The sequence below is a fragment of the Choloepus didactylus genome, chromosome 22 (assembly GCF_015220235.1).
Source record: "Choloepus didactylus isolate mChoDid1 chromosome 22, mChoDid1.pri, whole genome shotgun sequence".
In the NCBI taxonomy this organism is placed as follows: Eukaryota; Metazoa; Chordata; class Mammalia; order Pilosa; family Megalonychidae; genus Choloepus; species Choloepus didactylus.
The window spans coordinates 12,809,939-12,837,908 of record NC_051328.1 but is presented as its reverse complement, the minus strand read 5'-3'; the positions used below and the strand labels follow the sequence as shown (position 1 = coordinate 12,837,908).

Sequence of the window (27,970 nt, the reverse complement as noted above, 5' to 3'; positions counted from 1 at the left end):
CTGTCCTGTGCATTGTAGGATGTTTAGCAGCATCCCTGACCTCTATCCACAAGATGCCAGTGGCACTCCCCCACCTGTTATGACAACCAAAAATGTCTCTGGACCAAAATTTATATAGCCACTCTACTCTTGATGAGCATTTGGGTAATTTTAATAGTGCTATGAACATTCTAGTATGTGCCTTTTGGTGAACATATATATGCAATTCTGTTGGGTAAATACCTAGGAGCAGAATTCTGGGCCATAGGACTTATGTATGTTTAATTTTAGTAGCTACTGCCAAACAGTTGTACCAATTTACACCCCCACTAGGGAAGCTATTTATGAGAGGTCAGTTGCTTCACATCCTCACCAACACTTATTCATTCTACCTGTTCTGGTGGGGGTGTGGTATTCCATTTTCCTGATGGCTAATTTGACTGCATTTTCCTGTATTTTTATTGGCCATTTGTTAAACCAACATTTAGGGAGCGCTTTCTATGTGCTATTCCCAGTCCTCTCTCCTTATAGAGTCTTACCTCATTTAATACAACAACGCCATCCCATTTCACAGGTGGGTAAAATGTGGCTGGTAAGAAGAGCTGGGACTCAGGCCCCTGCCATCTAAGATCAGCCCCAGAGTTCTGGGGCACCCAGCTGGGCCTCGCCATCCAGCTTGGTGAGTTGGGCCACCCTAGCCACATTGAGCTCTAACCAGCTGTTTGTAGGTGGCTGTGGGACTGTCTGCAGAGGTGCTGTGAACACTCAACAGTCCAACCAAGAGAAGAACAGGAAGCAAATGGGAAGACAGCCAGGCTGTAAATGAAGAACGAAGGAGAAAAATGGCTGGTGCTGGAGCTTGTGAAACATGAGGTGCCAATGGCAATTTTAAAAGTGTGTTTATTTGCAGGAAAATCATGAGAAGCAGGAAGGAAAGGGTTGTGGGTGTGTGGGGCTGTGGCAGTAAGGCTGGGAAGAGGAGGGGGCGGTCACGAGCCAGGTGTAGGGAGGATGAGGCTGAAGGGCTGTGAGGCAGCGTTCCTTTCCCTGGGAGCTATAGCCACAGCCCCAAAAGGACATCAAAGTGGCAGATGTGCTGGAGAGACATCAAACAAAGACTTTCAGCAACTCCATCAGGCGTGGGTCCTTGTAGAGCTTTTCCTCCAGAGCTAAGTACTTCAGTGGAGCCAGCTCCTTGTGTCTGAAATCAGAGGGAGGAACAAGAGGGGTGGGGGATTACAAATCTGGTGGTCCAGCCTCCCAGGTGGTCCTCTCCAGCTCCCCTGCCCCCTCACCGATTGAGCCTCTGCTCCAGGATGTGGATGCGGAACATGGCCTGAGAGCAGTAACTCAAGTACAAGTCTTCGTCCTCAGCTGTCAAGGTCACCTGGTTCTCCTGGTACCACTGCTGCTTCTTTTGTAGCTCCTGGGTCTCCTGTAGGCATAGGGAGGGGAGAGCAGAAGGGTTGGTCACCAGACAGCTCCAAGAGGGGTGGCCCCACAGTCCTCACCAAAGAAGTCAGAGGAGCATAGGCAGTGACCATATAACATCTTGGTTGGGAGCTGCTGGGGTCATGGTTAGAGGAATGTCATGTCCATGAAGTCAGAGGAGTGGAGATCAAGGCCAAGACAACCAAGTGGCCCTGGACAAATTACCAACATTTTCAGACCCTCCAATTTCTTGTCTGCAAGATGAGGTCATTGTACCCCCCTACTAGTACTGTTTGTGAAGATTAAATGAGCTAATATGTAGGAAGTACAGTACATGGCATATGCCTGACCCACAGAAATGGGTCAAGCACTAGGCGTTGTTATAATGCACTCTTCCATCCATTCACTCATCCATCCATCTATCCATTAATCCATCCATCCATTCATCCATCCATCCACCCATCCAACCATCCATCCATCCACCATCCACCCAGCCATCCACTCATCCATCCATCCATCCACTATTCATCCATCCATCCATCCATCCATTCATCAACCTGTCTTTCCATCCATCCATCCAACTACCCATCCACCAATCCATCTTTCCATTCATCCATTCATCCATCCATCCACCCATCCATCCATCCATCCACTCATCCATCCATCCATCCACTATTCATCCACCATCCATCCATCCATTCATGCATCCATCCATCCACCCATCCATCCATCCATCCATCATCCATCCACCATACACTATCCATCCACCCATCCATCCATCATCTATCTATCCATCCATCCAATGAACACAGTGAAGAGGAATAACTCCATCATTTGGAAACTCCAAGCACTGACATACTCATCCCTTTCTCAGACCCTCACAAGTCTGAGAGGTGGCAGGGCAGAAAGCCCTGGGCCCATTTCCTGGATGAGGATGCCAAGGCCCCTCTCCTCCTAGAGCCCTGGCTGCACCTTCTCAAAGCGGGCCTGGATGAGGTTGGCCTTGTCAATGAGCCGCTGCTTGAAGTCGCTGAGGCACTCATCCTTGAGGCGCACCGCCTGCCAGCGCGTCAGCTTCTCTCCTGGCGGGAACTGCGCCAGGAACGGGGCCAGGTAGTCCAGCTGGGCCTCCACCTGTCGCAACTGCTCCTCATGCATCACACGCTCCTGTGGTGACAGGGTGGGAGGGGGTCAGCCGGACCAGCAGGGGCTTCAGGGACTTCCTCAGCCATCTCTGTGTCAACAGTGTGACCACATAAAACCAGCCTCGAGACCAGGTCTGAGATCTTGGTACCTCTGGGACTGAGGCTTTTGAGGGGTCCTGTGACTGGTCTTTGGTACCCATGTTACACGTAGCTAGGTGCCCGGCATGCAGTATGACAATTGCTCAATAAAAGGTGTTGGTTATTCATGATGTTACATTTAAAACTGCCAGTAACTCCATCCTTCCCTCTCATCCTGGGGCCTGCAGTGGCAGAAATGGGCCTGTGCAGTTGGAGATGTGGGGGCTGATTCCTGCCAGGGGTCTGAGAGCCAGTGGTCTGATGCCCTGTCCTACCTAGCCAACCCCAAACTATTTTTAGAAATCTCTGCTTGGTTGGTGAAGGAGCTTCAGAACCAGCCTTGAAAACCAAGCTGGGCCATGTAACCCAGACATCAAAGAACTCAGAAGCTGGGTGGGAGCAGTTGGCTGGGGCCGGGGCTCAGGCTGCCACCTGGGGGAGCCCTGGCAGAGGTGGGTGCACATGGGTGTGTTCTCATCCTTTCCCCAGGCAGCACAGGCCTCGGCTGGACCCCAGCCCCTGCAGGTCAGTGGAACCTGTCCTGGATCCAAGCACTCTTGGGGTAAAGTGTAGAAAAGGCCAGTCCTGCAAAATGACCACAGTGCTATGGAGAACTTCTCCCCCATAAAGGGCTTCCCAGTGGAACCCCTGATCTTCCTCTCCACCCTGGAGGCCAGGGGGTCCAGGAAAAGCTGGGCCTGGGCAAGGGAGCTAAGTTCACCATGGCCTCCCGATACTCCTTGCTCTTCTTGTTGCGTTTGGTGTCGTAGATGGAGATGGTCAGCACATGTGCCTCCTCCTCCTCCCCTCGAAGCTTCAGGATCTCCAGCACCTGGGGCGAGAAGTGGGGTGGAGGGCCTGAGTAAGGCCCTGCCTGCCCCAGCCACCTCCTAGCTGCCTGCTCGCCTATGGGCTCCTACCTCCAGCTCTGACTCCCAGGCCTGATGTCTGGACAACTTCTCCTCATTCTTCAGCTTCATCATGGCCTCGTACTGGTAGAGGAGCTTCTTGGTGTGTTCCATGGGTTCTACCTGGGACCACAACAACCACAGTGACAGGGAGAGGCAGTGATGGGCTATGGACAGACTCTGGAGCCAGATCACCTGGGTATAAATCTGTCCCTGCCTCTTTCTAGCAGTGTGACCTTGAAGAAGTTGTTCAACCTCTCTGGCCCTCAGTTTCCTCATATGTAAAACATCAGATAATAAGAGAAAAGGAACTAGAGATTCAGAGGGGTGAAGGAAGATGGCAGGATAGTGAGAATTCGAACTATGGGAGCCAGTCTTCTCCTCCTCCAGCCCAGGCCCCAGATCTGGGGTCTGCGCCATCCAGGGGTGGGAATGGGGCGGTAGGGAGGAGCCTTGGACCCCGGGCTGTCTTTCTCCTGGTGGTAGAGGGATGCTGCAGAAGGAGGGGCCCCCAGGTTGATTCTCCCAAGGGGCAGAGATGAATTTCTGGGCTGGGACCCAGGAGTTTCCCATTCCTATTCTCCCAAGTTGCTGGGTAGGGGCAGAGGGTCCCTGGTGCTTCTCTACATGGCACCCCAGCTGGCCCCGGGCAGCCCCAGCCCTGGGCCCACCTCAAAGCTGAGGCACATGTCGGGTGTCATGATGATCTTGTTGCCCTTGCTGTCCACCTCGGTGCGCCGCAGGAACTCGCGCCTGGAGGCCGTGATGTAGTCGTCCCGGCAGTGGAAGCGCAGCTGGATGCGCTCCTCGGGAATCAGAAACACCCGCTCCGCCACGTCGTCGTCCGCAGGCTTCGCTGGGTTGCGGGAGAACCGCTCAGTGATTTTCTGTGAGGTCAGAACATGCACAGGACCGGGGTGGGGTGGGATTTCCGGGCGTGACCCAAGGGCAGGAGCCGGGGACACTCGGAGACACCACGCTTTGGGTCCTTTGGGGGTTCCCGTGGAGCAGCCCCTCCAAGCTGTACAGTGGTTCTCAGGGCCCCCCGGGCACTCGGGGCCAGGCTTCACCAGCCCTGTGTGGCTCTGAGCTCCTTCTCTAGCTCCCTCAACAAGACTTGGCTTGCCTGCCTCCAGAGCTGGGAAGCTCACCACCTTTCCAGGAAGCTACTCTATCACTAGACATCCCCAACTGCTAGAAAGAGCCTCTTTGGTTTATAGCCATTAAACTCAGTTGCCAAATTTTCACTGTTTTCCAAATGTTTTGTGATGAGGATGTAACAGGAGGGAGGTAACACCTCCTTGGCCCACCATTTGAGGGCACACACCGGGATGGCACATTTGGTAAAACGCTGGCCTTGCATTCGTTGTTCAGGAAGTGCCTCAGGCCTGGGTGCTACCCCCGAGCAGGGCTCCCCGGTCCCACGGGGATCACGGCTTGCCACAGAGGGTGGGCACCTGTCCCCCCACCCCATGAGCTCCTACCACCATGGGCCGGGGGTTGGACTCGGCACTGCTGAGAGAGAGTTTCTTGACCCGGGGGCCGAAGTTGACGTGGCGGTAGGAGAGGAAGTCTGGCCGCCCCCTGAAGTGCTCCGTCATCGTCAGGGGCGTCTCCTCCCGCTTCATCAGGCCGTCCACACGGGCTGTGTGGTAAAACTCCATAACGCGGTCCATCTCGGGGAGCATGGACTTGTAGGAGTGCACTGTGGTGGGGGACGGGGCGGGTAAAAGAGACGGCAGGCTGAGGGGCTGTGGCCACTCGCAGGGTGACTGACACCAGGCCCAAGAGGAAGGCAGTGCCACCTGGGGAACCAGTCCCCTGTTGCTGGGTACTTAGGTTGTTTCCAACTTATTGTTACTGTAAACAACACCATGACAATATCTGGGACACGTTTTTTGTTCTTGCCCATTATTTGCTCAGGACAAATTCCCACCATTGGAATCACTGGATCAAACATTGTACATATTCTAAGGCTATTAAATATATTTTGCCTAACTGCCCTCCAAAAAAGCTGTGCCAATTTGTTCTCCAAAAGCAGGGACAGGGGCGACTGTCTGCTGCTTCACACACTTGTTCAGACCGTGTAGAACCACTTCTTTTTCCATCTTTGCCAACATGAAGGTTGGGAAATGGTTCCTTATTGGTTTAGTTTCACTTTTTAAACCACCAAATGAGATGGATCATTTTTTCAAATGTGGACTGGCGCTTGTGTTTTCACTTTTGTGAATTCTTGGTTAGGGTTGTTGATTCTCACCCCAAACCTGCCCTTGCCTCTTTTCCTGACCTCCTGAACATGTCCCATATCCTCTGCCCTCTCCATTGCCTTTGGGGGGCATTTGAGGTTTTGTTGCTCAGTGTCCCTGCCCCCTTTAAGTGTGGCCCCACAGTGTGCCCTCTTGGTTGGTTTCCTGCCCAACTCCAGCCACAAAATGGGCACATGGCCCCAGCTTTGACTTTCTGAGAGAAATGTTTGTCACCTGTCCTTGGATTTTCCGAGCTTCCCCTGACCTCCACGCATCTGGTTTGCTTAGGAAGGCAGAGGTGGTTTCTGTTGCTTGCCACCTGAGAATCTGTTGCTCCATGAATGCTGGCTCCTCCCACCACACACCAGCGGCCATGGAGGCTTTCTGGAGTGCAGAGGGCCTCCAACCCCGGGCCCCTGGCTGGCTGGCAGTGGGGTCCACGCACCCTGCAGAGCCAGGGGGTGGCCCGGCTTGAAGTAGTCAATCTTCAGGCCCGTGCTCTTGTTGATGTGCTTCAACTCCAGCATGTCCTCCCGGTTCTTGTACCACTCCTTTATCTCCAAAATCTTGGTGCCTGTGGTCCCAAGCAAAGCTTGCTGCAGAGGGGCCAGCTCCCCCAGCCCCCTCCACCATGCCTGGCACCCAGAGGTCAACACTGAGAGGGTGGCAGTGATGTGCCCACGGTCATGCAGCACATGGGGAAACCCAGCCCGCCTGCTCTCCGTGGCTCGGGCCCCCCACTCCTGCCCCGGCCTGGGCCCCCTTACATTCCAAATCCTCATAGGTGGTGAGGCAGCTCACGAGGCCATTGCTGTTGAGGTATGGGGCCCACTTCTCCAGCTTCGCCCTCTTGTACTGAATCACCTTCTTCCCATTTGGGCAGCGGGTCTCGAATGCTGTGGATGTAGAGCGGGCCGGTGTCTCCCCCTCCCAGATGGGGAGGTGGGGGGAGGGGAGGGGGTGGCCACCCCACCTGCCACTTGTCCACTGCCCATCACACTGTCTGCCAAGCTTCTGCCAGGCCCCAACTCGCTCGGGGAGGTGGAGGAGAAGAGTTGCCAAGGGTTCTCGGGTTTGCAGGCCAGGCCCGGCCTAGCATGCACCAGGACAGGGTTGAGCCCGCCCAGAGGATCTGCTCCCCAGACTTACCGCACTCTCCATTCCTTCAGGACTCACTGTCCCAGTAACACCAGCCCCTCCTGCCCTTGCTGGGCTGATTCCTTCTGATCCTTCCCAACTTGGATCCTGGAAGCCCTTTCTGACCCACCCCCACCCCAGCCCTTCACCCCTGGGCTGGGTGCCCTCCTTTGGGGTTCCCATGACACCTTCTCTGACACTTCCCACCCTGTTGGAAAGGCCGATACCCTCCCTGTGGGTTGCGGCACCCCTAGATGGGAACCTCCGAGGCCAGCAGGCTTTGACCTGGGGTAGTCGTCCTCTGGCTCTCCTGCTTTCTCCACCTGCCCCTCCCCAGTCTTATATCCCCTGTGCCATCCAGACAAGGGGCACCCCCTCTTCCAGGCAGGGTGGGGAGGGAGCGGGGAGGGCTGGGTCCCCGACCCTCAGTGTGCCCTGAACACAGGTGTCCTACACTCCATCCTCCAACACATGGAAACCGAGCCCCTCTTGGGTGCCAGGCTGGTGCCAGGCCCTCCGGCCACAGAGCTGAGTGTGTGTGGCAGAAACGAAGGAAAGAGGGTGCAGCAGAAGGGGGCAGGGGAGAATGAGGGGCCAGGACAGCCTCTGCCAGGCCTTCCCCCACTCTGCTTTGCTGAGGCCACAGGCCTGTCCAGATACCTGGGAACTGGTTCTGGGGAGGGTGAGGGAGAAAAATACCTTCTGGGGAGATCTCAATCTGCTCAACCCACGAGTGCGGCATGTCAAAGCTCTTCTCTTCATCTTCCTTGCCCTGTCGGAAGAGGCAGGAGGCAGGGAGGGGCAGAAGCTACTGTCAAAGCCTCTGTTTCAAACCCTCCTCCCTGCCTCCACCACCCGGGCCACCCTGGGATAGTTCAGCACTCCCCGGGGAGCCAGGGGTCACGAGCAGCTCGGACGCCTGGCACCTCTCGACTCTCAGCAGGGAGCCATCCCCTGTGCCCTTCCCTGCACCCAGCTGGCTTAGGATAGCACCCCCCCCACTAACTTCGGGGAGCACACCCTTCCTCAATCGGCAGCCAACCTCCAGGAAGAGCCAGTGTCTCCTGGACACAGGTGGACCCAAGCCCACCCTCCATCTAACACCTGCTCCGGGGCCTTGGGTGAGTGCCTTAACCTCTCTGAGCCTCAGTCTCCTAGGTTGTAAAATGGACCCCTGGGGTGGATTAAATAGCATAACCTCTATAACAGGCTCAGGACACTGCCTGGTGGCCATTGTTATTTTTTCTCTCTTAGCCTTAGTTTCCTCATCTGTAAAGTAAGGCTTGGTCTAGACAAATGATTCTCCATTTCCATGGAAATGCGGATAAGATTTTCTCAATTTAAAACTTTTCTCCCATGAACACTGCTCAGACCTCTGGCCCTTGCTCATCTAATTGTGACATCCTGCAGGTAACAAAATGGGCGAGCTGCCAGCAATGAGCCCAGGCAGGCAGGCCGCGGCTGAGGATCTTTTTTTAAATTTTTCCCTGGGAGTCCCTGACTGAGCTCCAGCTCCACAGGGATGTCACTGGTCGGTCCTCGGGGCAACCAGGTTTGGAAACCATTGGGCGAGGTGCTGGATGCTGCCTGCTGGGCCGGGCTCCTGGGCACCGGCTGGTCCATGCCTTGTGCCCAGCAGGGGGCACCCGCGCCCCAGGATTTGTCTCAAAACCGGGATTGCATGGGGAGGCCCCTTGTCTCCCCGAGGTGAAGCCCTGAGAACACTGGAGAACAGTCGCAGGCACAGCCACCCAGCTGTGCCACGTATGTCACACCAATGGTCTCCCTTCGGCCTCGGGCAGCTCCCAGAGGTGGCACTGAGTCGCTGTTGAGAACTCAGATTTGGAGCCAGAGTCTGGGTTCAAATCCCAGGGCTGTAATTTACTGCCTGTGTGACTTTGGGCAAATGACTTAACCTCCCTGTTGTATAAGTCTTCCCTTCTGTAAAAGGGGGTGATAATAATCCTGAGTGCTAACACTAGTGGAGACCTAAGTGAGTTAATTCAGCTAAAGCACCTGCAACAATACCTGGGCCATAGTAGGGCCCTGTGGGTGTTCCCTATTATTACTAGGAAGATATTGTCCCCCTTCCCCATTCTGCAGACAGATGAGGAAACAAGCTCAGAGCCAAACGGAAGCTCAGAGCCTACAGCCACGCAGACGGTAACTGAGGCCACTGGGCTCCTGACCACCAGGCACAGCCGCCTGCTGATCTGCCTGGAAGGCCCCCGGCTGGGAGATCAGAGAAAGGAGGCTGAGGCCTTGGTAGAGGCCCCAGGACAATGTCCTTTAGAAGAGGTGAGAGGACGGACAAGAGAAGCCTGCCAGTGCAGAGGGTCACAGCGGCTGTGGGAATGGCCGGCCCTGAAGGGCTCCCAGGGGGCTCTCTGAGAGGGTCTTATCACCCCACTTCAAGGGCATGCTCTCCTCAGGCAGCAGGGGCAACCCCTGAATGATCACGTCTCTGCCCTCCCCTCACCCACAGGGTGGCCCTGGGCAGGCCCCTGGTCCTGGCTGGGCCTCGGTTTACCCATCTGTAAGGTGAGGGCACCATCCAGGCTGGGAGGGCCCTTCTGCACCCCCACACATACAGAGGCTGTGGGGACATTTGTCAGGTGGGCCTGGAGCAACGCAGGGTGCGGTGCCCCACCCACACACTCCCGTGCCCACGCTCAGCCCAGCTCACCAGATTCTCCACATCATCCTCTTCATTCGTCCCTTCCTCCTCCTCCTCACTCATGGACAGGTAAGGCTTATCAGTCCCCAAAAGCAGGTACTCCCACCGCATGGAGTCTCCCAGGTCAAAGATCAAGTCCTGATGGGGGACAGGATGGGCTGAGTGTCCCCCACAGCCACCCTCCCCGTCCCCCACTACTAGGGGTTGTGGGAACAGCTGCTTCCAGAAGAGAGTAGGGACCTGGGGCAGGACTCAGAGGGCAAGAGGGAGGGTCAGCTTGAAGTGGCCTATTGACAGGCCACACACCCACCCCTCTTATTTCAACAGGGAAACTGAGGCCCCAAGGGGGGGCGGAACTCACCCCCCCTCCCGTGAAAAAATCCCATGACTGGTCTCTGCACAGGTTGGGGAGAGAACCATGCAGTGTTTACAGCAAACCCAAGCCAAGGACAGCTAATCTTTAGAGATATTATGGGAAGGGCATCTGGCAGCTTCCAGGATACAGCAGGTTTAAAGAGACTTCATCGTGTTTTTACCCATCGAGGGAGAAGGGAACCAGGTGGGGTGCACAAGTGAGTTGCACAGAGAGACAGGTGGACTCATTGTGGGGTCCTCAACCTTCTTTTCACCCCGGTTTGCCTGAGGACAAGGATCAGGTTCTCCTCAGCAAAAGTGGCTCACTCACTAGATAGCCCTTGGCAGGTGGGGTCACCTTCATTCCAATCCAGCCCCCCGGGACGGCGACCCCCCCTCCCTTGTCCTCAGAACCAGTGTTCCAGAAGGAGATCAAAGGTCAAAACAAAGCAGTCCACAAGAGGTTTTAACACTAAATGGTCCTGAAACCTGCCCTTAATTCAAGAACTTAGTATCTCAGTTAAGTCCTGGAAGGGCTCCTGAGCCTTGCTTTGCTGTAGCTGGAGTAGAGAGGAGGGCAGAATAGAGGGAGGGGGTAGGGAAGAAAGAGGGGCAGGGGAGAGGGAGGGGACAGTGGAGAGGCAGGGGACAGAGGAAAGAGAGGGGCACAAGAGAGGGAGGGGCAGAGGAGAAGTAGGGGGCAGGGGGAGAGGAGGCAGAGAGGGAGGGGCAGAGGACAGGGAGAATTAAAAACCCATGAAGGCAACGAAGGACAAAGTTAGCAAACAAATGACAGAATGGGAGAAGATACTTGCATTGTCTAAGAGTGATCTATAATTAATATCTAGAATATATAAGGAACTCCTGCAAATCATTAAGAATGAGAAACAGCGATTCCATTAGAAAAACAATGGACAAAGCATAGATGCACACAGTTGATAGAAGAGGAACTCTAATAGGTTCAAAAGCATATAAAGAGCTCCTCAAACTCTTTGCTCAACAGAGAAATGCAAATGAAGGCAAGTATCTCCTTATCCCTATTTGACTGGTAGACGGAGAAAGACAATTGATGCTAAATGTTGGGGGAGAGGGGCTCTAGGATCTACAGGCACAGCTGGTGGGAACAGAGATTGGTGCAACCATTTCAGAGAACCATCTTGCACATTTTAGTTAAATTATGTATAAACAGCCTCTAGGATCCAGCAATTCCAATCCCAGGTATATATACCAAAGAAATTCTCACACAGGTCCATGAGGGGATTTGCATGAAGATGGATGTGGTAGCAGGGAATTAGAGGCAATCTAGGCATCGTCACTGAGGATGTGGATAAATAACATGTAATGGACCACTGAGTATCATCGACCGTTTAGAAGCAACAGATTAGAACTTAAAATCTTAATGCTGAGTTGGAAAACAGAATTAGGAAGAAACAGAGGGTTCCATTTCTGGTAACGTGAACTGGGTAATTTGAGCCAACCTTCCTGCTGATAACGAGAGGTGGGAAAAATATTTAAAAAGCTATCTGTTTGAAGGCTTTATGGAACTTCTAAGGCAGTGAAGAAACAGGCCAAGATCCAAGAGAAGAAAACCTGGAGAGGTGAGTCGGCATTTGGGGTTGCTTCCCCCTGGAAGCCAGGTTTTCAAAAGAGGCAGCTGAGAAGCTAAGAAGAGCTTTAGACAGATTCACAGTGCTTGAGGGCAAAAATTGTAATTCAGAGTCCTCCCAGGGGAAAAAAGGTGATAAATCTTTGGGTTGGGGCTCTGAAGACTAACACCCTTGGAGTAAGGGTGAACCAAAAACAGGCCAGCGCGGGCAGGGACAGAATCTCGGCCTAGACCCATCTCCATCCCTAATTTGCTCAAGGTGCTCCAGGATTGCCAGAAACCCTAACTTACTAAATCATCTCTGGAGGAAGATATCAACTAGGCCTCCAATTATCTTTAGCATTTATCATGTACAGTGCTTAGCACCACACATGCACACACACACACACACATGCACACACATGCCAAGCATGTGAGGAGACAAGTTCATTATGAGCACAAAACGAGAGACAACAAACAATGGAAACAGATCTACAAAGGATCCAGATAACAGAGTTATCGGAAACAAATATTGAAAGAGTTATGCTTAATACTCAAGGAAATAAAAGACAGGAGTAAGATTCTGGCAAAGAAATGAAAATTATGAAAATGAACCAAATGGAAATTCCAGAATTGAAAAACACAATAATGAAATAAGATCTGAATGAACGAGTTGAAGAGAAAATGAGAAAATTAGACACAGTTGAAGAATCAGCGGACTGGAAGATAGATCAGGAGAAAATATCCAGGATGAGAGGAGGGATGGTTTGAAGCTGGATGTACCCCAGAAAACCATGTCCTTAAATCCAGTCCATTCCTGTGGGTGTGAACCCATTGTAAGTAGAGCCTTATGATGAGAATGCCTCAGGTAAGGTGCGACCCACTTCAATCAGGAGGGTCTTAATCCTCTTACTGGAGTCCTTTACAAAAGGGAAGAATACAGAGAGATAGAAAGCCACAGAAGCCAAGAAGCTGAAAGCAAAAAGAGAAGGAAGAGACCAGCAGATGCCCCATGTTCCTTGCCATGTGGCAGAGGAGCCAAGGATTGCCAGCAGCCAGTCTTTAGGAAGAAAGCAGCGCTCTGATGATGCCTTGAATTGGACATTTTCTCAGCCTCAAACTGTAAGCTAACAAATCCTCATTGTTTAAGCCAACCCATTTTATGATATCTGCTTTCAGCAGCCTAGGAAACTGGTGTGAGGGGGGTGGAGAGGTGAGGAAGGGAGTGGGGGAGAGAGAGAGAATAAAGAAAGTGACATTAAAAAACATACAGAATATAATGTAAAGGTCTTATACAGAAGTTCCAAAAGGAAAAGAAAGGATATGGTAAAAGCATTGTTTATAATGGTGGTGAATTTCCCAAAACTGATGATACAAAAAGCAAAATGATGACATAGACCTAACCATATCAATGTAAGTGGTATATACATACCAATTAAAAGGCAGAGACTATTAGGTTGGATAAAAAATCAAGACCCAGTTACATACTGCACTTAAAACAAAAAGACACAGATAGATTAAAAGAAAATAAAATGAAAAAAGATATACCATACTAACATAAATCAAAAGAAAGCTAGAGTGACTATATTAATATCAGACATTATTTATACGTAAAAAAAAAGAACTTCAATCCTTACCTCAAACTATACAGAAAAATTAAATGAAAACGGATCATAGATCTAAACATAAAACCTAAAACTATAAAACTTTTAGGAGAAAACTTTTATGACCTTGGGAAATGCAAATATTTCTTTGATATGACAGTAAAAGCACAGTCCATAAAGTTCATAAGATTTTAACTCTACCAACAATAAAAACTTTTGCTCTTTGAAAGACACTATTAAGGGAATACCAAGATAAGTTACAGAATGAGAGAAAATATATCATATATATTATATAGCTGATAAAGGATTTGTATTGAGACTATACAACAAACCCTCAAAACTCAGTAATAAGAAAGCAAACCACCCAATCCTTAAAAACAGGCAATAGATTTGAACAGATACTTTACCAAAGAAGCTATACAAATGGTAAATAAGCACAAGAAAAAAATGCTCAACTTCATTAGTCATTAAGGAAATATAAATTAAAATCACAATGATATATCATTACATACCTATCAGAATGATTGAATTAAAAAGTCTGTCCATTCTAAGTGTTGGCAAAGATACGGAGGTACTGGAATGCTCATACACTACTGGTGGGAATATCAAATGGTACAACTACTTTGGAAGAGCAGTTTGGCAGTTTCTTTAAACAGTTAAACCTATCATACAATGTAACCATTCCACTTCTAGACACTTACTCAAGAGGAAAGAAAACATATGTCCCTGTAAAGACTTGTGCATAAGTGTTCATAGTAGCTCTATTTGTAATAGACAAAACAGGAAACAGTCCAAATGTCCATCAACAGATGAATGAATAAACCAATGCGGTATATCCATACAATGGAAATACTACTCAGCAAGAAAAAATGTACTCTCGATACATGTGACAACCTGAATGACTCTCAAAATAATTCTGCTGACAGAAGCCCAATCAAAAAAAGGCTACATACACCTTACGAACAGTGGTTGCCAGGCAGGGGGATGAGGGTGAGGGGTGACTGCTAATGGGTATGGAATTTCTTTTGGGGGTAATGCAAATGTTCTGGAATTAGATAGTAGCGATGGTTGCAAAACATAGTGAATATACGAAAAACTACTGACTTGTACTTTAAAATGGTGAATTTTATGGTCTGTGAATTGTATCTCAATAAAAAATGCACAAAAAACAGTGCAAGTTACCCAATCACTAGAATGAAGGGGGAGAGAATCACATGATAACTTCAATAGCCACAGAAAAAGCATTTGAGAAAAACAAATTTTGTTTGATTAAAAAAAACTGCTAGCAAACTGTTCTAGTTTGCTAATGCTGCAGAATGCAAAACACCAGAGATGGATAGCTTTTATAAAATGGGGGTTTATTTCACTACACAGTTACAGTCTTAAGGCCACAAAACGTCCAAGGTAACACATCAGTAATCGGTACCTTCACTGGAGATGGCCAATGGCGTCTGGAAAACCTCTGTTAGCTGGGAAGGCACATGGCTGGCGTCTGCTCCAAAGTTCTGGTTTCAAAATGGCTTTCTCCCGGGATGTTCCTCTCTAGCAAGCTTGCTCCTCTTAAAAATGTCACTCATAGCTGCACTCCGTTCAGTCTCTTTGAGTCAGCACATTTATATGGCTCCACTGATAAAGGCCCACCCTGAATGGGCAGGGCCACACCTCCGTGGAAATATCCCATCAGTTATCATCTACAGTTGGGTGGGGCATATCTCCGAATCCAAATATTCCAACTTAATCCCCACTATTCTGTCTGCCCCACAAGATTGCACCAAAGAATATGGCTTTTTCTGGGGGACATAATACATTCAAACTGGCACATTCCACCCCCTGGACCCCAGAAAAACATATTCTTTCCAAATACAAAATACATTCATCCCACAATACCACAGAAACTTAAACCATTTCAGTAACAAAAGTTAAGTACAAGATCCCATCAAAATCAATTACAGGCGTGGTGGGTCCTAAGGCACAATTCTCCTTTAGCTTTGGATCTGTGGACTTAGAACAAGTTATATGCTTCCAATATACAAATGAGGGACATTCATAGGATAAACATTTCCATTGCCATAAGGAGAAAGCATAACAGGACCAAAACAGTTCCTAATAACTGCAGGACAAACTCCATTAGATTTCAAAGTCTGAGAGTCACTAACAAAACAACGTTGCATCCTTGGGGCTTGAGAGAGCGGGAGCCTAACCCTTCCTAAGGGCCTTTTCGGCAGCCCTTTCCTCTCCAAACGCTTAGGTGAGTGCTCCAACATACCACACATTGGGGAGACCACCTTCTCGGCCCCACCCTCCTCAAACATCGGGGCTGCTCCTGGATTCCCTTCCATCTCCGGGGCACACGCTCAACCCCTTCAGAACAGTGTGGTGGCAGCCAGGCTCTCCCCAATTCCCTGGGAATGTGCTTCAACCTCTTTGGGACCTGAGGTGGCAAAACTCTTCCAGAGCATCGAGGTGGAATGCCCACCCTCGACCTCCAGGGCAAACTCACCCTTTCCATGCATGTGGGCTGCTCCGCTCTCCCAGCCCGATACCTCCTGACTCCAGACCTCAACCTCCATGACTCTGTCTTTGAAGAGATTTTTCCTTTAATTTTTTCCTTGTCTGTCTCCTCCAGTCCAGACCGGCAATGGCTCTGTCTATAAAGATCTCGCAAAAATTCTGTTGGCTTTGCATGAAGCACACAGGGGTCAAAGCCATCAGACAATAGGACTTTCCACGAATCCTTTCTGCTTAACTCCTTTTCCAATCTTGGCTTGTACTGAAATGGCAGCTGGGTTCCATGTTTGGTTACATCCTCATGTTGGGCTGTAGCTTCTGGGATTCCACCCCCTGGAAGCTTGTGACTTTCCAAGCCATCAGCTTCTGGTTTCTTTGAACCCAAGAGTTCAGTTCTAAGTTTATCTCCCTCCGCTCGCATTTTACTATAAGCTGCAAGGAGAAGCCAGGTTACATCCTCCACAGGTAGCCTGGAGATCTCTTCAGCTAAGTATTCCAGGTTGTCACTTTTAAATTCTTCCTTCCATCTGACACCAGGACTCAATTTTGCCAAATTCTCTGCCACTTTAAAACAAGGATCGCCTTTCTTCCTGTTTACAACAACATATTCATCATTTCTGCTCAAGTCCTCATCAGAAGTATCTTTAGAGTCTATATTTCCACAAACAGTCTCTTTAAAGCAGTTTTGGCCTTTTCTATCAAGTTCCTCACAATTCTTCCAGAAACTCCCCATTATCCATTTAAAAAGCCGTTCCAACATGTTTGGTATTTGCAAACTCAGCAGCAAAAAGCACCCCACTCCTGGTACCAAAATCTGTTCTAGTTTGCTAATGCGGCAGAATGCAAAACACCAGAGATGGATAGGCTTTTATAAAATGGGGGTTTATTTCACTACACAGTTACAGTCTTAAGGCCACAAAATGTCCAAGGTAACACATCAGTAATCGGGTACCTTCACTGGAGATGGCCAATGGCGTCCAGAAAACCTCTGTTAGCTGGGAAGGCACATGGCTGGCGTCTGCTCCAAAGTTCTGGTTTCAAAATGGCTTTCTCCCGGGATGTTCCTCTCTAGCAAGCTTGCTCCTCTTAAAAATGTCACTCATAGCTGCACTCCGTTCAGTCTCTTTGAGTCAGCACATTTATATGGCTCCACTGATCAAGGCCCACCCCGAATGGGCGGGGCCACACCTCCGTGGAAATATCCCATCAGTTATCATCTACAGTTGGGTGGGGCGTATCTCCGAATCCAAATATTCCAACTTAATCCCCACTATTCTGTCTGCCCCACAAGATTGCACCAAAGAATATGGCTTTTTCTGGGGGACATAATACATTCAAACCGGCACACAAACTAAGAGGAGAAAGGAGTCTCTTTAGTCTGATAGAGGGTAACTTCTAAATAACCGACAGTAAACACCATATGAATAGTGAAATGTTACGATATTAAAGCTTATGAAGATATGAAGTCTATGAGGAATGACCCAAGGAGGTCCACTATCCCCACTTAGATTTGACATTACACTGGAGGCACTAACCAGAGAAGTAAAACAAGAGAAAGAAAAAAATAATTATAAGGAAAAGAAACAAAACTGTCACCATTCATCTGTATGATTGTTATGTAGAATATCCCAAAGTTTGCTACAGAGTAACTATTAGAATTAATAAGCAAGTTTAAACTTACTGGATATAAGGACAGTCTGTAGAAATCAATTGTATTTTTAAATGAAACCATAATGCAATACCATTACAGCTACTAGAATGGCTAAAATGAAAAATATTGAAAATATCAAGTGTCGACGAAGATCTGGAGCACCTGGAACTCTCCTGCACTGCTGGTAGGAATTTAAATGGATGCAATCATTTTGGAAAACAGGCAGTATTTACTGAAACTGAATACATGCATACCCTGTGACCCAGCAATTCCACTCCCAAGTATTACCCAACAGAAATATGTAGATTTATTCACTGAAATACATGTCCAAAAATGTTTGTAGCAGCACCATTCAAAATGGTCCCAAATTGGAAACAATCTAAATGTGCATTAACTATGAATGGATAAAGAAATTCTGGTGTAGTCAAACAGCGGAAAATCAATAAACAATGAAAACTAACAAACTACAGCTACGCACAAAATGTGGATGAATCTCACGAACATAATGCTGAATGAAAGAACTAGACATAAAATTGTATATACCATATGATTAATTTTATGTAAAGTCCTGAAATAGGCAAAACTAATGTATGGTGTTAGAAATCAGGATGGTGCTTAGCCTTGGGGAGGGTGGGCTGATAGTGGCCAGGAAGAGGCATGAGGGGCTTCTGGAGTTGTTCTTGATTATGCAGGAGTGCTCAGTGAGTGAGAATTCAATGAGCTGGGCATTCAGGTTTGTGTACTCCTCTGGGCACTCTTGCAAGAAAGAGGAGTACCTAAAAAGTAGGCAACTGAATTATATTTTGGTATGTGTATACACATGTAGGTGTGTGTGTGTGCTTGTGTGTCTGTGTATCAGTGCTATTTAAAGCAATTAAAATTACATTTGGGGGAAGGTAGAAACTGGACACAAGGGGGCTTTGGGAATTGCAGAAAATGTTCCATTTCTTGAGGTGGGCACAGGTAACCAAGTGTGTTCAATTTATGGAAATTCCTCAAGCTATACCCTTAGGATGAGTCCATTTCTCTGCATGTGTATTACACTTCAGTACTAGGCTTTTAAAAAGTCTTTCACATGAATGAGCAATCAGCATTTCAGAAGGACACACACCTCAAGAGAGAGACGTAACTGTATTGGGATGGTTCTTTATGGGCGAGAGAGTGGGCTCTGCGGACTCAGCTCTGTGGGACTCAGCTCTGTGGCCAGCTCTGGCCACCATCGCCTCCCCCTCCTCTCCCATCTGTGCCTTCGGCGCCCACCCCCAGGCCCCACTCGCACACCTTGCAGCAATTCCAGCAGTCCTGCATGTTGACCCAGTAGTTTTTGTGGTTCCAGAGGCTCTCGATGCCCAGGAAGTGGTCATCTTGGGTGCTGTAGCTGTGCGCCGTGAACGGGTCGATGAAGAAGCTCTCGGGCACCTCGCGCTTCCCCGACAACACCAGGACCCAGGCATGCACACGCAGGCCATGCAGGGAGTCGGGTGCTGCCTTCTCCTCTTCCTGCACAGGAGAGGCGGGTGGCCACGGGCCAAATGAGTGGGGAGGGGCACATCAGGGGTCCAGGCAGCTCCCCAGGACTGGGCAACTGGCAAGAGAGCTGAGTTCCAATCCAGATTGCCCCATGGCTGGCTGCATGACCTTAAGGCCTTCAACCCACCTCTGAGCCAGTTTTTTTGTCAATAAAATGGAAGGATCTGACTAGATCTGTGGTTTACAAACTGGGCTTTTCAGAGCTCTCAGGTGCCTGGGATTTGCTGGCTTTGTATGTTATGATTCCGGGTGAGAGTCTACCCATAGAAAGGTAATGGCATATGTATTATCATATAGCTACTGTCTCCATCTGGGAGAACTGTGATGTGTCATGTATCCCCAGGACTGGACCTGAAGCAGCTCAGTAAAGAGTGGATTGAAGGAAATGATAGGAGGGAGGAAGGGCAGAGGGGAGGGAGAAAGTGAGAGAAGGTGGGGGCGTGAATGGATGGGAGGACAGATGGATGGAAGGACAGATGGGAGGACAGGTGGATGGAAGAAGAAATGGATGGAGGGACGGATGGGTGAATGGATGACAGGAGAGATAGGATAGATGGGAAGATGGATGGGAAGGTGTGTGTAGACATTTCTCCAGTGAGAGGCTGGAACGCTGGAGCCACCAGCATGACATGGGTTGCCCTGGGCAGTGGCGCTCTCTGACATTAGACATCGTGCATCAACAGGCGCTGGCTGACCACCCTTGGAGATTCCCACACAGCAGAGAAGAGGCGGGGATGGTTATGGGGTGGAGAAGGGCATTTGCCCCGGGTGTCTGTGGAATACATCCCTTCCCTGATCAGTGCCTGTTTCCCTCTTCGCAGCAGCCCCTCCCCACAGCCGTGGACCCACCAGGAGGCGCTCCTCCGCCTCCTTCAGCCGCCTCTTCTCCTCCTGCTTGATGGCCTTCTGCCTCTTGATCTCCTGCTCCTGCTCAAACCTGCTGCTCAGGTCCCTGGGGGGCCTGATGGCATACTTCTTAGGTGGCGCCTTTTCCACCTCCTGGACAACCTGTCATCCCAAGGAGAGAAGAAGGGTCAGCCGCCCTGAACTGCTCCTGGAACATACGGGCTTTCTGGCCCTAAAAGCAGAAAGAGCCCCAGCTCCAGCTCCACGATCTTGGAGTTGTTCTTGATTATGCAGGAGTGTTCAGTGAATGAGAATTCAACGAGCTGGGCATTTGGGTCCTCTCACCTCTCTGAACCTCAGGCTCATCTGTAAAATGGGGTGAGAATAAAATGAACCTTCTCTCCAGAGTTGTAAAGACAAGAAAATGCCCGGGTGGGCTGCCTATCCAGGCAGAAACTTGAGGGGAGTGGGTCATCTTCTCCTCTTCTGTCCCCGCTGCCACACTTACCATGCTCCGGACCTGCTCTGGGAGGTGGGGCTGGTCATCAGCAGTCGCATTTTTCTCATCTTGTCATTGGAGTTTCATATGTTGATTTAAGGTAAGAGTTGGCTGGGCCAGGAAGGAGAAGAAAGCCTGTGTTGTGTATGGGTATGAAATGTGTGCTGAGTGGCCAGAAATGGGCCCAGGAAAGAAAACTGAAAGGTTCAGAAGAGGGACCTGTAGCGGTTATGAGGGAGAAAGAGTGAAGGTCCCCGGTTCAGGGTCAGGCAGACCCAGGCTTCAGCTGCCAGCTGTGCAACCCGGTGAAGTTATCTCCCCCCCCCACCCTTTACATCTCAACACACTCATCTGTAAACTAAGAGTGATAAGATAGGCTGTTGTGAGGGGTAACGAAGCCAACGGGACGTGAACTGGAAAGTTCCCTGCATCTGTTAGTTGTTGCTGTAATGAAGCCCCCGGTTTGGGCAGAGCCAGAAGTAATGATGGAATTTTGTTCTGTCTTCTCTTGAGGACATAAGCCTGAGAGAGCAAGGCTCTCTCCCTGCCTTCTCGCCCTCACCCCCTCCACCAGTGCCCACTCTGGGGCCCACAGGTGCCCACCCAGGTGTAACAAAGATGCACATATATCATGCTGGAAGCCCTGATCCTGGGCTCCCCACCCTGAGCTCCACCACCCAGCGTCTTCTGCCTGCAGTGCAACTATTTCCCAAATGTAAAGAGATGATTTTGTGATTTCTGGAATTAATATCCATTTAAGAATGTATTTCACGTTCACAGCAGCCTCTGCTTATTATAGAGCTCTCCACCAACAGATATATATCATATGTATATATGATATATATAAAATCACTACCTACCAGGGAGTTGGTGACATTTCTGCTGTTAAAAGGGGCTTTTTTACCTGAAAATTTAAGAAAAACTGAGACCCAAATGTCTTCCCATTTGCCTGTTATCTCATTATATAAAAACGGCTGGATGGATTTTTATCAAATGAGTAGGGTAAATTTGAAATAGTGTGACCAAATAGAAGCCGGGTGACATTCATAAAATGTACCCAGTGGGGGGCAAAGTAGCTGAAACTGAGTTACAAGGTGGGAGGGGTGGCCAGTCAGAGACTGAACTGTAAGTGTTCAGACGCTGAGGATGGAGAAACCGACAATCCGAAATATGAACTCCGGAGAGAACCTGCCCCAGGAGCCGACGAGCTGCCGGGTGACGGGGCGGCTCCCGTGTGGCCAGGGCGGGGGAGCAGCAGCAGGGACAGGCTTCTCCCGGGAAGGGAGCGACAGCGCGGCCGTACCTCCGTGGGCTTCGTGGTGAGTGGGCACACCTCCCGCGTGCGGTCCATGAAGCACAGGTCCCGCGAGCCGTAGCCGCTGACGCAGTAGGCGTCGTAGCCCGAGCCGATGAGCAGGGAGCAGAGCAGCGTGCTGAAGTCGAAGCAGTTCCCCTTCTGGTACTTGAGCACCGTGGTCGAGGAGTACAGGGACGAGGGCTGGGCACGGCGGCCCGGTCAGCACAGCCCCACCTGCCCTCCTCACCAGCTGCCGCCCACCCAGGCGAGGGCAGATGTGCCAGCTGGACCCCAACCCGGCTCTTACCCTTTGTCAAGAATGGCATGAAAATCAGAGACCCCGAAAACACAACACCACTTTGCCTATAATTTTAACGGACATAGGAACTTCCTGAAGGGAAAGAACCTCTGGAGAGGGGAAGCTTGAAGCACGCTTCTGGGTCTGATGCTGATTCGTAATTTTGGTTTTTTCACTCCAAAGTTCCCCTTACCTCCCCAAGCCCCATCCCCCATCCTTTCCTTCTCTTCCCTTGATCGGTTCTCCTCTGTTCGCCCATCCCTTTCCTCCAGCCACCTCTATTCTCAACGAGCCACTGACAGCTGGTCAGAAGCACAGAGACAGGGCGGGGAGCCATGGGCAGCACAGCCTCCTCCGTCTCTCCTTTCCACACCGCCTCAGGTCATGAAAGAGAGGCTCTGAAGGCAGAAAGGCAGAGAGGCAGGAGCCAGGAGACCTGAGTGCTACCCCCACCAGGTTGCTGTGTGACCTCAGGAAAGTGCCTGTCTCTCTCTGGGCCTGTTTCTTGACTAGGGGGTCTCTCTTTAGGCTTAACAGGTCTAAGGCTGCAGCCCCAGAGTGACACTTACCGGCTTGAGGGGGTCGGGCAGTGGCACCATGGTAAGGAAGTCAGAGACAAACTGGGCACAGCTGTCCCAGTTGTAGAGGTCGGGGTAGGGCATCAGGGTAGGCCGGATGGTTGTGCTCACAAACTTCTGTCAAGGGGAGAGACCATGGCAAGGGGGATCTGTTCAGGCAGAGCTCGTGCCTGGTGGGGCCTTCCTCCAATCCCCAGGGAAGCTGCTGGAGGGCCGGCCTCGAGGGCAACACTCCCCACACTGGGAATGTTCTAGACTCAGACCGACCCAGCTCTTACCGACTGTATGTGTGAAACTAAGCAAGGTCCACCTCACCTCTCTGAACCTCAGTTTCTTCATCTATAATGAGGGCAATCACAGGACCTCCCTCCCAGGGGTGCTGGGGGTCAGGGAGGTGACACACAGGTCTGGCACTGGCAGCACTCAATGGGGCCGTGAGGATAAAGGCTGGACAGACCCCGCTCATATCACTGGAACCCAGGGGACAGAGCAAGCTTATCCTGGATCTGGGCTGGAAGAGCATGAAGAGATGCCTTCCCCAAACCCCAAAGCACCAGGGGGAAGCTGAGATGCAGAGAAACCTAGAGAGCTGCTTGGGGTCACCCAGCAAGTTAGAGACCAAACAGGGAGCCCAGGTCTCCTGCTTCCCCAGGTTTTCCCTACATGGTCCTGAGAGCACTGTAGTCTCCTCCCCACATATCCTGCCCTCCTCTGGGCCTACAGAGGTTCTAGAGACAGTTCCCGGTTCTGGGCCAGGGGCAGCTGGATGGCCGGTTGCTGTCTCCAGCCCCAGCGACCAGCCCTGTCCAGGTAGGGGCAGAGAATAAGACAAAGTGACTAGGAAGGGTCCCAGGACCAGAGTGCAGGCCTCGTTCCTGCCAGCCCTGTGACCCAGGCCATGTCCCGGGCTTCTCTGGGCATAAGTTTCCCCACCTGCAGACAGAATGGCATGGAATTACCCCAAAGCTACCAAACAACAGCCACAAGCTGACAGGCCCCCACAGACCAGTCTCATTTGGCCCACATGGTGATTTTTTAAATTTGTATTAGCTGCCAGAATTTAAAAATTAGATTCCCATAAAAATCCCAACCTCCGACCCCCAACCTCCACTCTTGATTGGCCATACCGGGCCTGCATTTCTCCTGCAGCCCACCACCCTGAGCCCACTGGAGCCCGTTAGCATTTGAGTTTGTGCCGTCTCCGGAGCAGAAGCCAGAAGAGGCTCCATCTTGCTCTGGCCCACAGGAGGCCTGCGCCCTGGCTGCCCGCTCTGCCCCCGCTGTCTGGCTCCCACCCCTGCCCTCCACCTCCCGGCCTTACAGGCACTCCGCACTCGTTGAGCGGGTACAGGAAGAGGGGCACGCGGTCCGGGCACAGGTGGCTGTACTGGCGGGAGAAGTTGTCTGCCACCTGCAGCAGGTGCTCCTCCTTGGGCGTGTTGATCTTGTAGGAAAGGGGCAGCTCGGAGATGTCGATGGTGTCCTTGGTAAAGACCCTGCACCCGCAGGAGGGGTGGCGTTAGTTCATAATGCTGTGCCCCAAGCTGTGGGCTCTACCCTTTCCTCATTTAGTCCCACCTAGGACACAGGTATCGTCATCATCATTCTCACTTTTAAATAGACAGGAGAGCCGAGGCACAGAGAAGTTAAGTGACTTGTCTACAGTCACACAGCTACTGAAGGGCAGAGCAGAGACTCACACCAGGCAGTCTGGAAGCGGAGCCCTCACTCTGAAGCCCCTCCTCTACTGTCCTGCACCTGCCGCCCAGGGCAGGCTCACCTAGCCCCGCTCTGACCTCGCCAGGGCTGCTGGGTGTGAAGCCCCCATCCTGGCACTCACGGGGGCTCCTCTGGGATGGTGACCTTGATCTCCGACAGCTTCTGCTCCAGGTCTCTGAGCATCTCCTTCGTCAGGGTGGCTTCCTGCTTCAACGGTTCGATGGGCCTCGATGACCTCTCAGTCTTCTCGGCCCGCTCGGCCCGCTCGGCTGCCTCCTCCCGCTCAGCCGCCTCCTCCTCCTCCACTTTCTCTTTCAGGACCTCCATGCTGGCGTGTCTCGCACTGTCTGGGGGTGGGGTGTCTCTGCTGGGGAGGGACAGATGCACTTAGCTTGGCTGTCAGACCGGGAAGGAGCCCCAAGAGCCTTCATGAGTCCCCAGGAAGCCTTGGAGATGGCTGAGCTGGCTCAGATCACAGGGGGACAAAGTGATTCCCTCTTAAATGTCCTTTCCGTCAAGGAGGGAGTCTCCACTTGGTGCTAGTGTGTCTGCTACACCTTTCCAATGCTTGCACGTCTCCTCTAAAATAGAGTGAAAACAGGCCTTGGGTTGAGGGCCTTTGCCAGGGCAGGAGTAGGCAGCCCAGACTTACTAACATTGATTTGCTTCTCATATATTTATTTGTTGGACAGTTACCTTCTGCTTATGGCAAGTGATGCTAATGCCATAGGGATTAGTGTACCATAACAAAGTTTCCTATTTAGATTTATTAAGTCTAATGAGCAAATTGGCTTAAAGGAAGTTATTCATAATAGTAAGGATACAGAATATGACAAAAAATGAATGCAGCAGATGTTCACCAAATTTGGAACTGAGGCACAGAGAGGGCAAGGGCAGGGCCTCCACCAAGGCCCCTGGACAAGGGGCAGAGCAGAGAGGACAAAATCTGCACTCTTCCAGCCAAGCCCTGGGCCAGCCCCAAGGACAGGCGCCATTTTGTTGTCCACTCAAGGCACCATCTGATTCATAAATCTTGGGGAAGGCTTTGCCTGTGGCCATACTGAAATGTCCAGTCCCCCAACTTTGGCACAGGAGGACCTCAATTTTGTTGGGAGCAGCAATGTACCAGTTTGAAATGTTGGACTTCCCAGACACCCTTGCAGCTAGGGGTGGCCCTGTGATGTGATCCTGTTGTGGCCAATGAGATCAAGCAGAAGTTGCAGGGTGGGGCTTCTGAGAAGGCTCCTTCAGAGGACCAAGCTAGCTGGTCCTTTGCCCTTTGTCTTTCTCTTTCTTCCCGTTTGGAACATGGACATAAAGTGGGAGGTGGGACAGCCAACATGTGACTGTGAGATAACCACACGTGAGGACAAGAGCTGCCTGCTAAGGAAGAACAGAAAGATAGCAGGGAGCCGGGGTCCCTGGTAGTGATGAGAAGCCACCCTCCCAGGTCTGAGGTGCCATCTCCAGACTTCTGGCTGTGTGAGAAAACAGCCTCTATTTGTGTAAACCACCTCCATCAGGTTGCTGTTCCACATCACCCAAATGCTATCCCAGCCAACCCACGTCTCCTGCCTAAAATATCTATCTTCTTCACAGCAAACAAGGCAGAAAGGGGGAGAACAGAACCACAGGATGTGGATGTGGATGTTGGGGGTGGGGAGATTACTAAGAACTGGAGAGAAAAGGGAGGGTCTCCCCAGATTTGTCATCACCTCTTGGGCATCACTGAGTGGGCAAATGAGACCCCCTCCCCACACTCCATCCCTGCCTGGGTCACCTCAGCTTCTCCCAGAGGCTAATGACTGTCCACCAGCCAGGATAGAGCCTGGTTAGGGGGCAAACTTGCCAGGTGACACCTACTGCTGGACCCTTAGGCCACTCTCTGCCCTTTTCTGGGCCTCAGTTTCCCCTTCTGCACTATGAGGAAAGGGTCAGGTGTTTTCTGTCCAATTCTGACATTCTGTGCTCTAGGACTCCTGTTGCTGGAGATAGACCCCAACGGAGTCCCAGGGTTGTCAGCATCCCAGCTAAGGCCTGTGTCCAACACGCCCATTCAGAACCCCAGTTCCCTAGGGACAAGCCTCCCACTGCGACCACCGGCCAAGCAGCACAGCCTGGTCATTGGACCCATGTGTCTGCTTCTTGGGCTCAGAAATGAGTCCAGGAAGGGCTTGGCACTTACGGTTGACTGAACACCCTCTGGGTGCCAAGGGTTTTCTGGAGATAATCTCATTTGACGCCATGAGGTAGGCACAATTATGATACCCTCTTGGCAGACAAGAAAAGTCTAGAAATGTTAAATGCACTGCTGCAGGTCACAGAGCTAGTTAAGTGGCAGATCTGGGATTTCAAGTCACAGAGCTAGTTAAATTGCACATCTGGGATGTGAACTCATATATTTCTAGCTCTGAAACTCATACTTCTAAAGGCCTAATGAGATGGGGAAGTTCTAGAAGGGACATGGGCAGGTGGTGGCTAGGGGGGACTAGCAAGGAAGGAAGTGTGATGGAGAGAAGGCCGAGTGACAGAGGCAGCAAGGGCTTACAGCTGGGGCAGGCACTAAAAATGGGCCCCTGAGCCCAAGATCACACTGCAAGTTAGAGGTAAACCTATGGCTATAATCCACCCCAATACTTGAATTATTCTTCCCCTACACCAACTGCCTTTTCAGCGACAGCCAGTTTGGGGGTGGAGGGAAGTCCTGCCTCAAAGTTCCCTGAACCCTCCCCAGAGACCCTCGGCCCGGCTCCATCCCCACATGCCCCTCCCCACAGGCCCTCCCCCACAGCCTCCTCCCCAGCAGCAGCCTCTTCCTCCCCATTAGGCAGCTGCACACACACCATTCTGAAAACTTCCACAGAAAAGAAAGATCACGGTGAGAAGCCCCCTTCCTGCCACCAGCACCCACCCCCGTACCAAGCAGCGCCCAGCCACCCCCAAGCCCCTGCTCTCTCCATACCCGTCCGACAACAGCCTGCTGGGTTAGCCGGTCTCCATGGGAACGATTTCCGGAAGCTGAAGGTGGGTCCCGGGAGAGGAGGCTTCTGGGAAATGTAGTTTCTGATCGCCCCGATGCGGACAGAGAAGGGCTGCTGCTGCCGGTCGGGGTGCCGGTGGGGTGGGGGAGCCAACTGTACCTGCTCATTGTTTTTCAGGATTTTTGCTACCGTTAAGGTTAAGTTATAAAAGCTTACAGGTAAATATGTTATATTAAAACAAAACAATATTATATATTTAATAAATACTCAAAACTTAGCACTTACCAATTATTTTACTGTTTTGTTATTATCTATGCTCTTGAGGCTAGTTATGCTTATTGTATCTGTACAATGTACAATGGAAATACTATGTAATGGTTTGCTCCCTGCATCCCTTCCCACCTTCTTTCCGTTCAGTGAGGTCACATTGGTAGTTTAAAATTGGCCATGGTGGGAATATTTACAACTCAGAAACTGGCAAATGCTACAAACCAGGGCTCTCCTCCCAAGCAGTCAGTTGTTAAATATTGACCAGCACACCACGTCCTCTGCCCCACTGCACATGAATGGGGCTAAGACAGATGGAGACTTGTGTGGGTCCTGGGGCAGCTGCCCCTAATGGTGGACAGAGCCAGGGAGCCTGACCGGAGACCAAGTTTAGGTCCAGGCCTGGCCACAAATTTAGTAAATGACCTAGAAGAACAGGGTCAATTTATTCTGTAGGTTCAGAATACTTTTTGAAGCCCACAAAAATGTTTTTATTCTAATTTCTTTTGTTAAATAAATTGGCTGGGGCCTGGAGGCAACTTGTCCATATGCTTCTAAAGCCAAGGCCAACTTTACCTATACATGACCAAAG

The 27,970-nt window shown here is 50.8% G+C and overlaps 1 protein-coding gene across 3 annotated transcripts; it reads right to left on the bottom strand.

Moving 5' to 3' along the window:
• Positions 1-861: 861 nt before the first annotated feature.
• DRC7 (dynein regulatory complex subunit 7) lies at positions 862-27,222 on the bottom strand. 3 transcript variants are annotated; one of them, XM_037816286.1, is made up of 18 exons: positions 27,093-27,222; positions 24,252-24,494; positions 23,733-23,907; positions 22,403-22,528; positions 21,542-21,736; positions 19,743-19,901; positions 18,645-18,863; positions 9,671-9,799; positions 7,684-7,756; positions 6,615-6,743; positions 6,293-6,421; positions 5,086-5,306; positions 4,273-4,488; positions 3,614-3,724; positions 3,415-3,525; positions 2,383-2,577; positions 1,275-1,414; positions 862-1,180 (listed from the first exon to the last, which is right to left on the bottom strand). In XM_037816286.1, exons 2-18 carry the CDS (start codon positions 24,455-24,457, stop codon positions 1,087-1,089), a joined length of 2,628 nt encoding a protein of 875 aa, XP_037672214.1. In that variant the 5' UTR covers positions 24,458-24,494; positions 27,093-27,222; the 3' UTR covers positions 862-1,086. The 3 variants fall into 3 exon arrangements, with proteins under 3 accessions (XP_037672214.1, XP_037672215.1, XP_037672213.1); XM_037816287.1 differs by having other exon boundaries at positions 5,086-5,246; positions 24,252-24,497; positions 27,093-27,192; XM_037816285.1 differs by having other exon boundaries at positions 24,252-24,497; positions 27,093-27,191.
• Between the last annotated feature and the right edge of the window lie 748 nt (positions 27,223-27,970).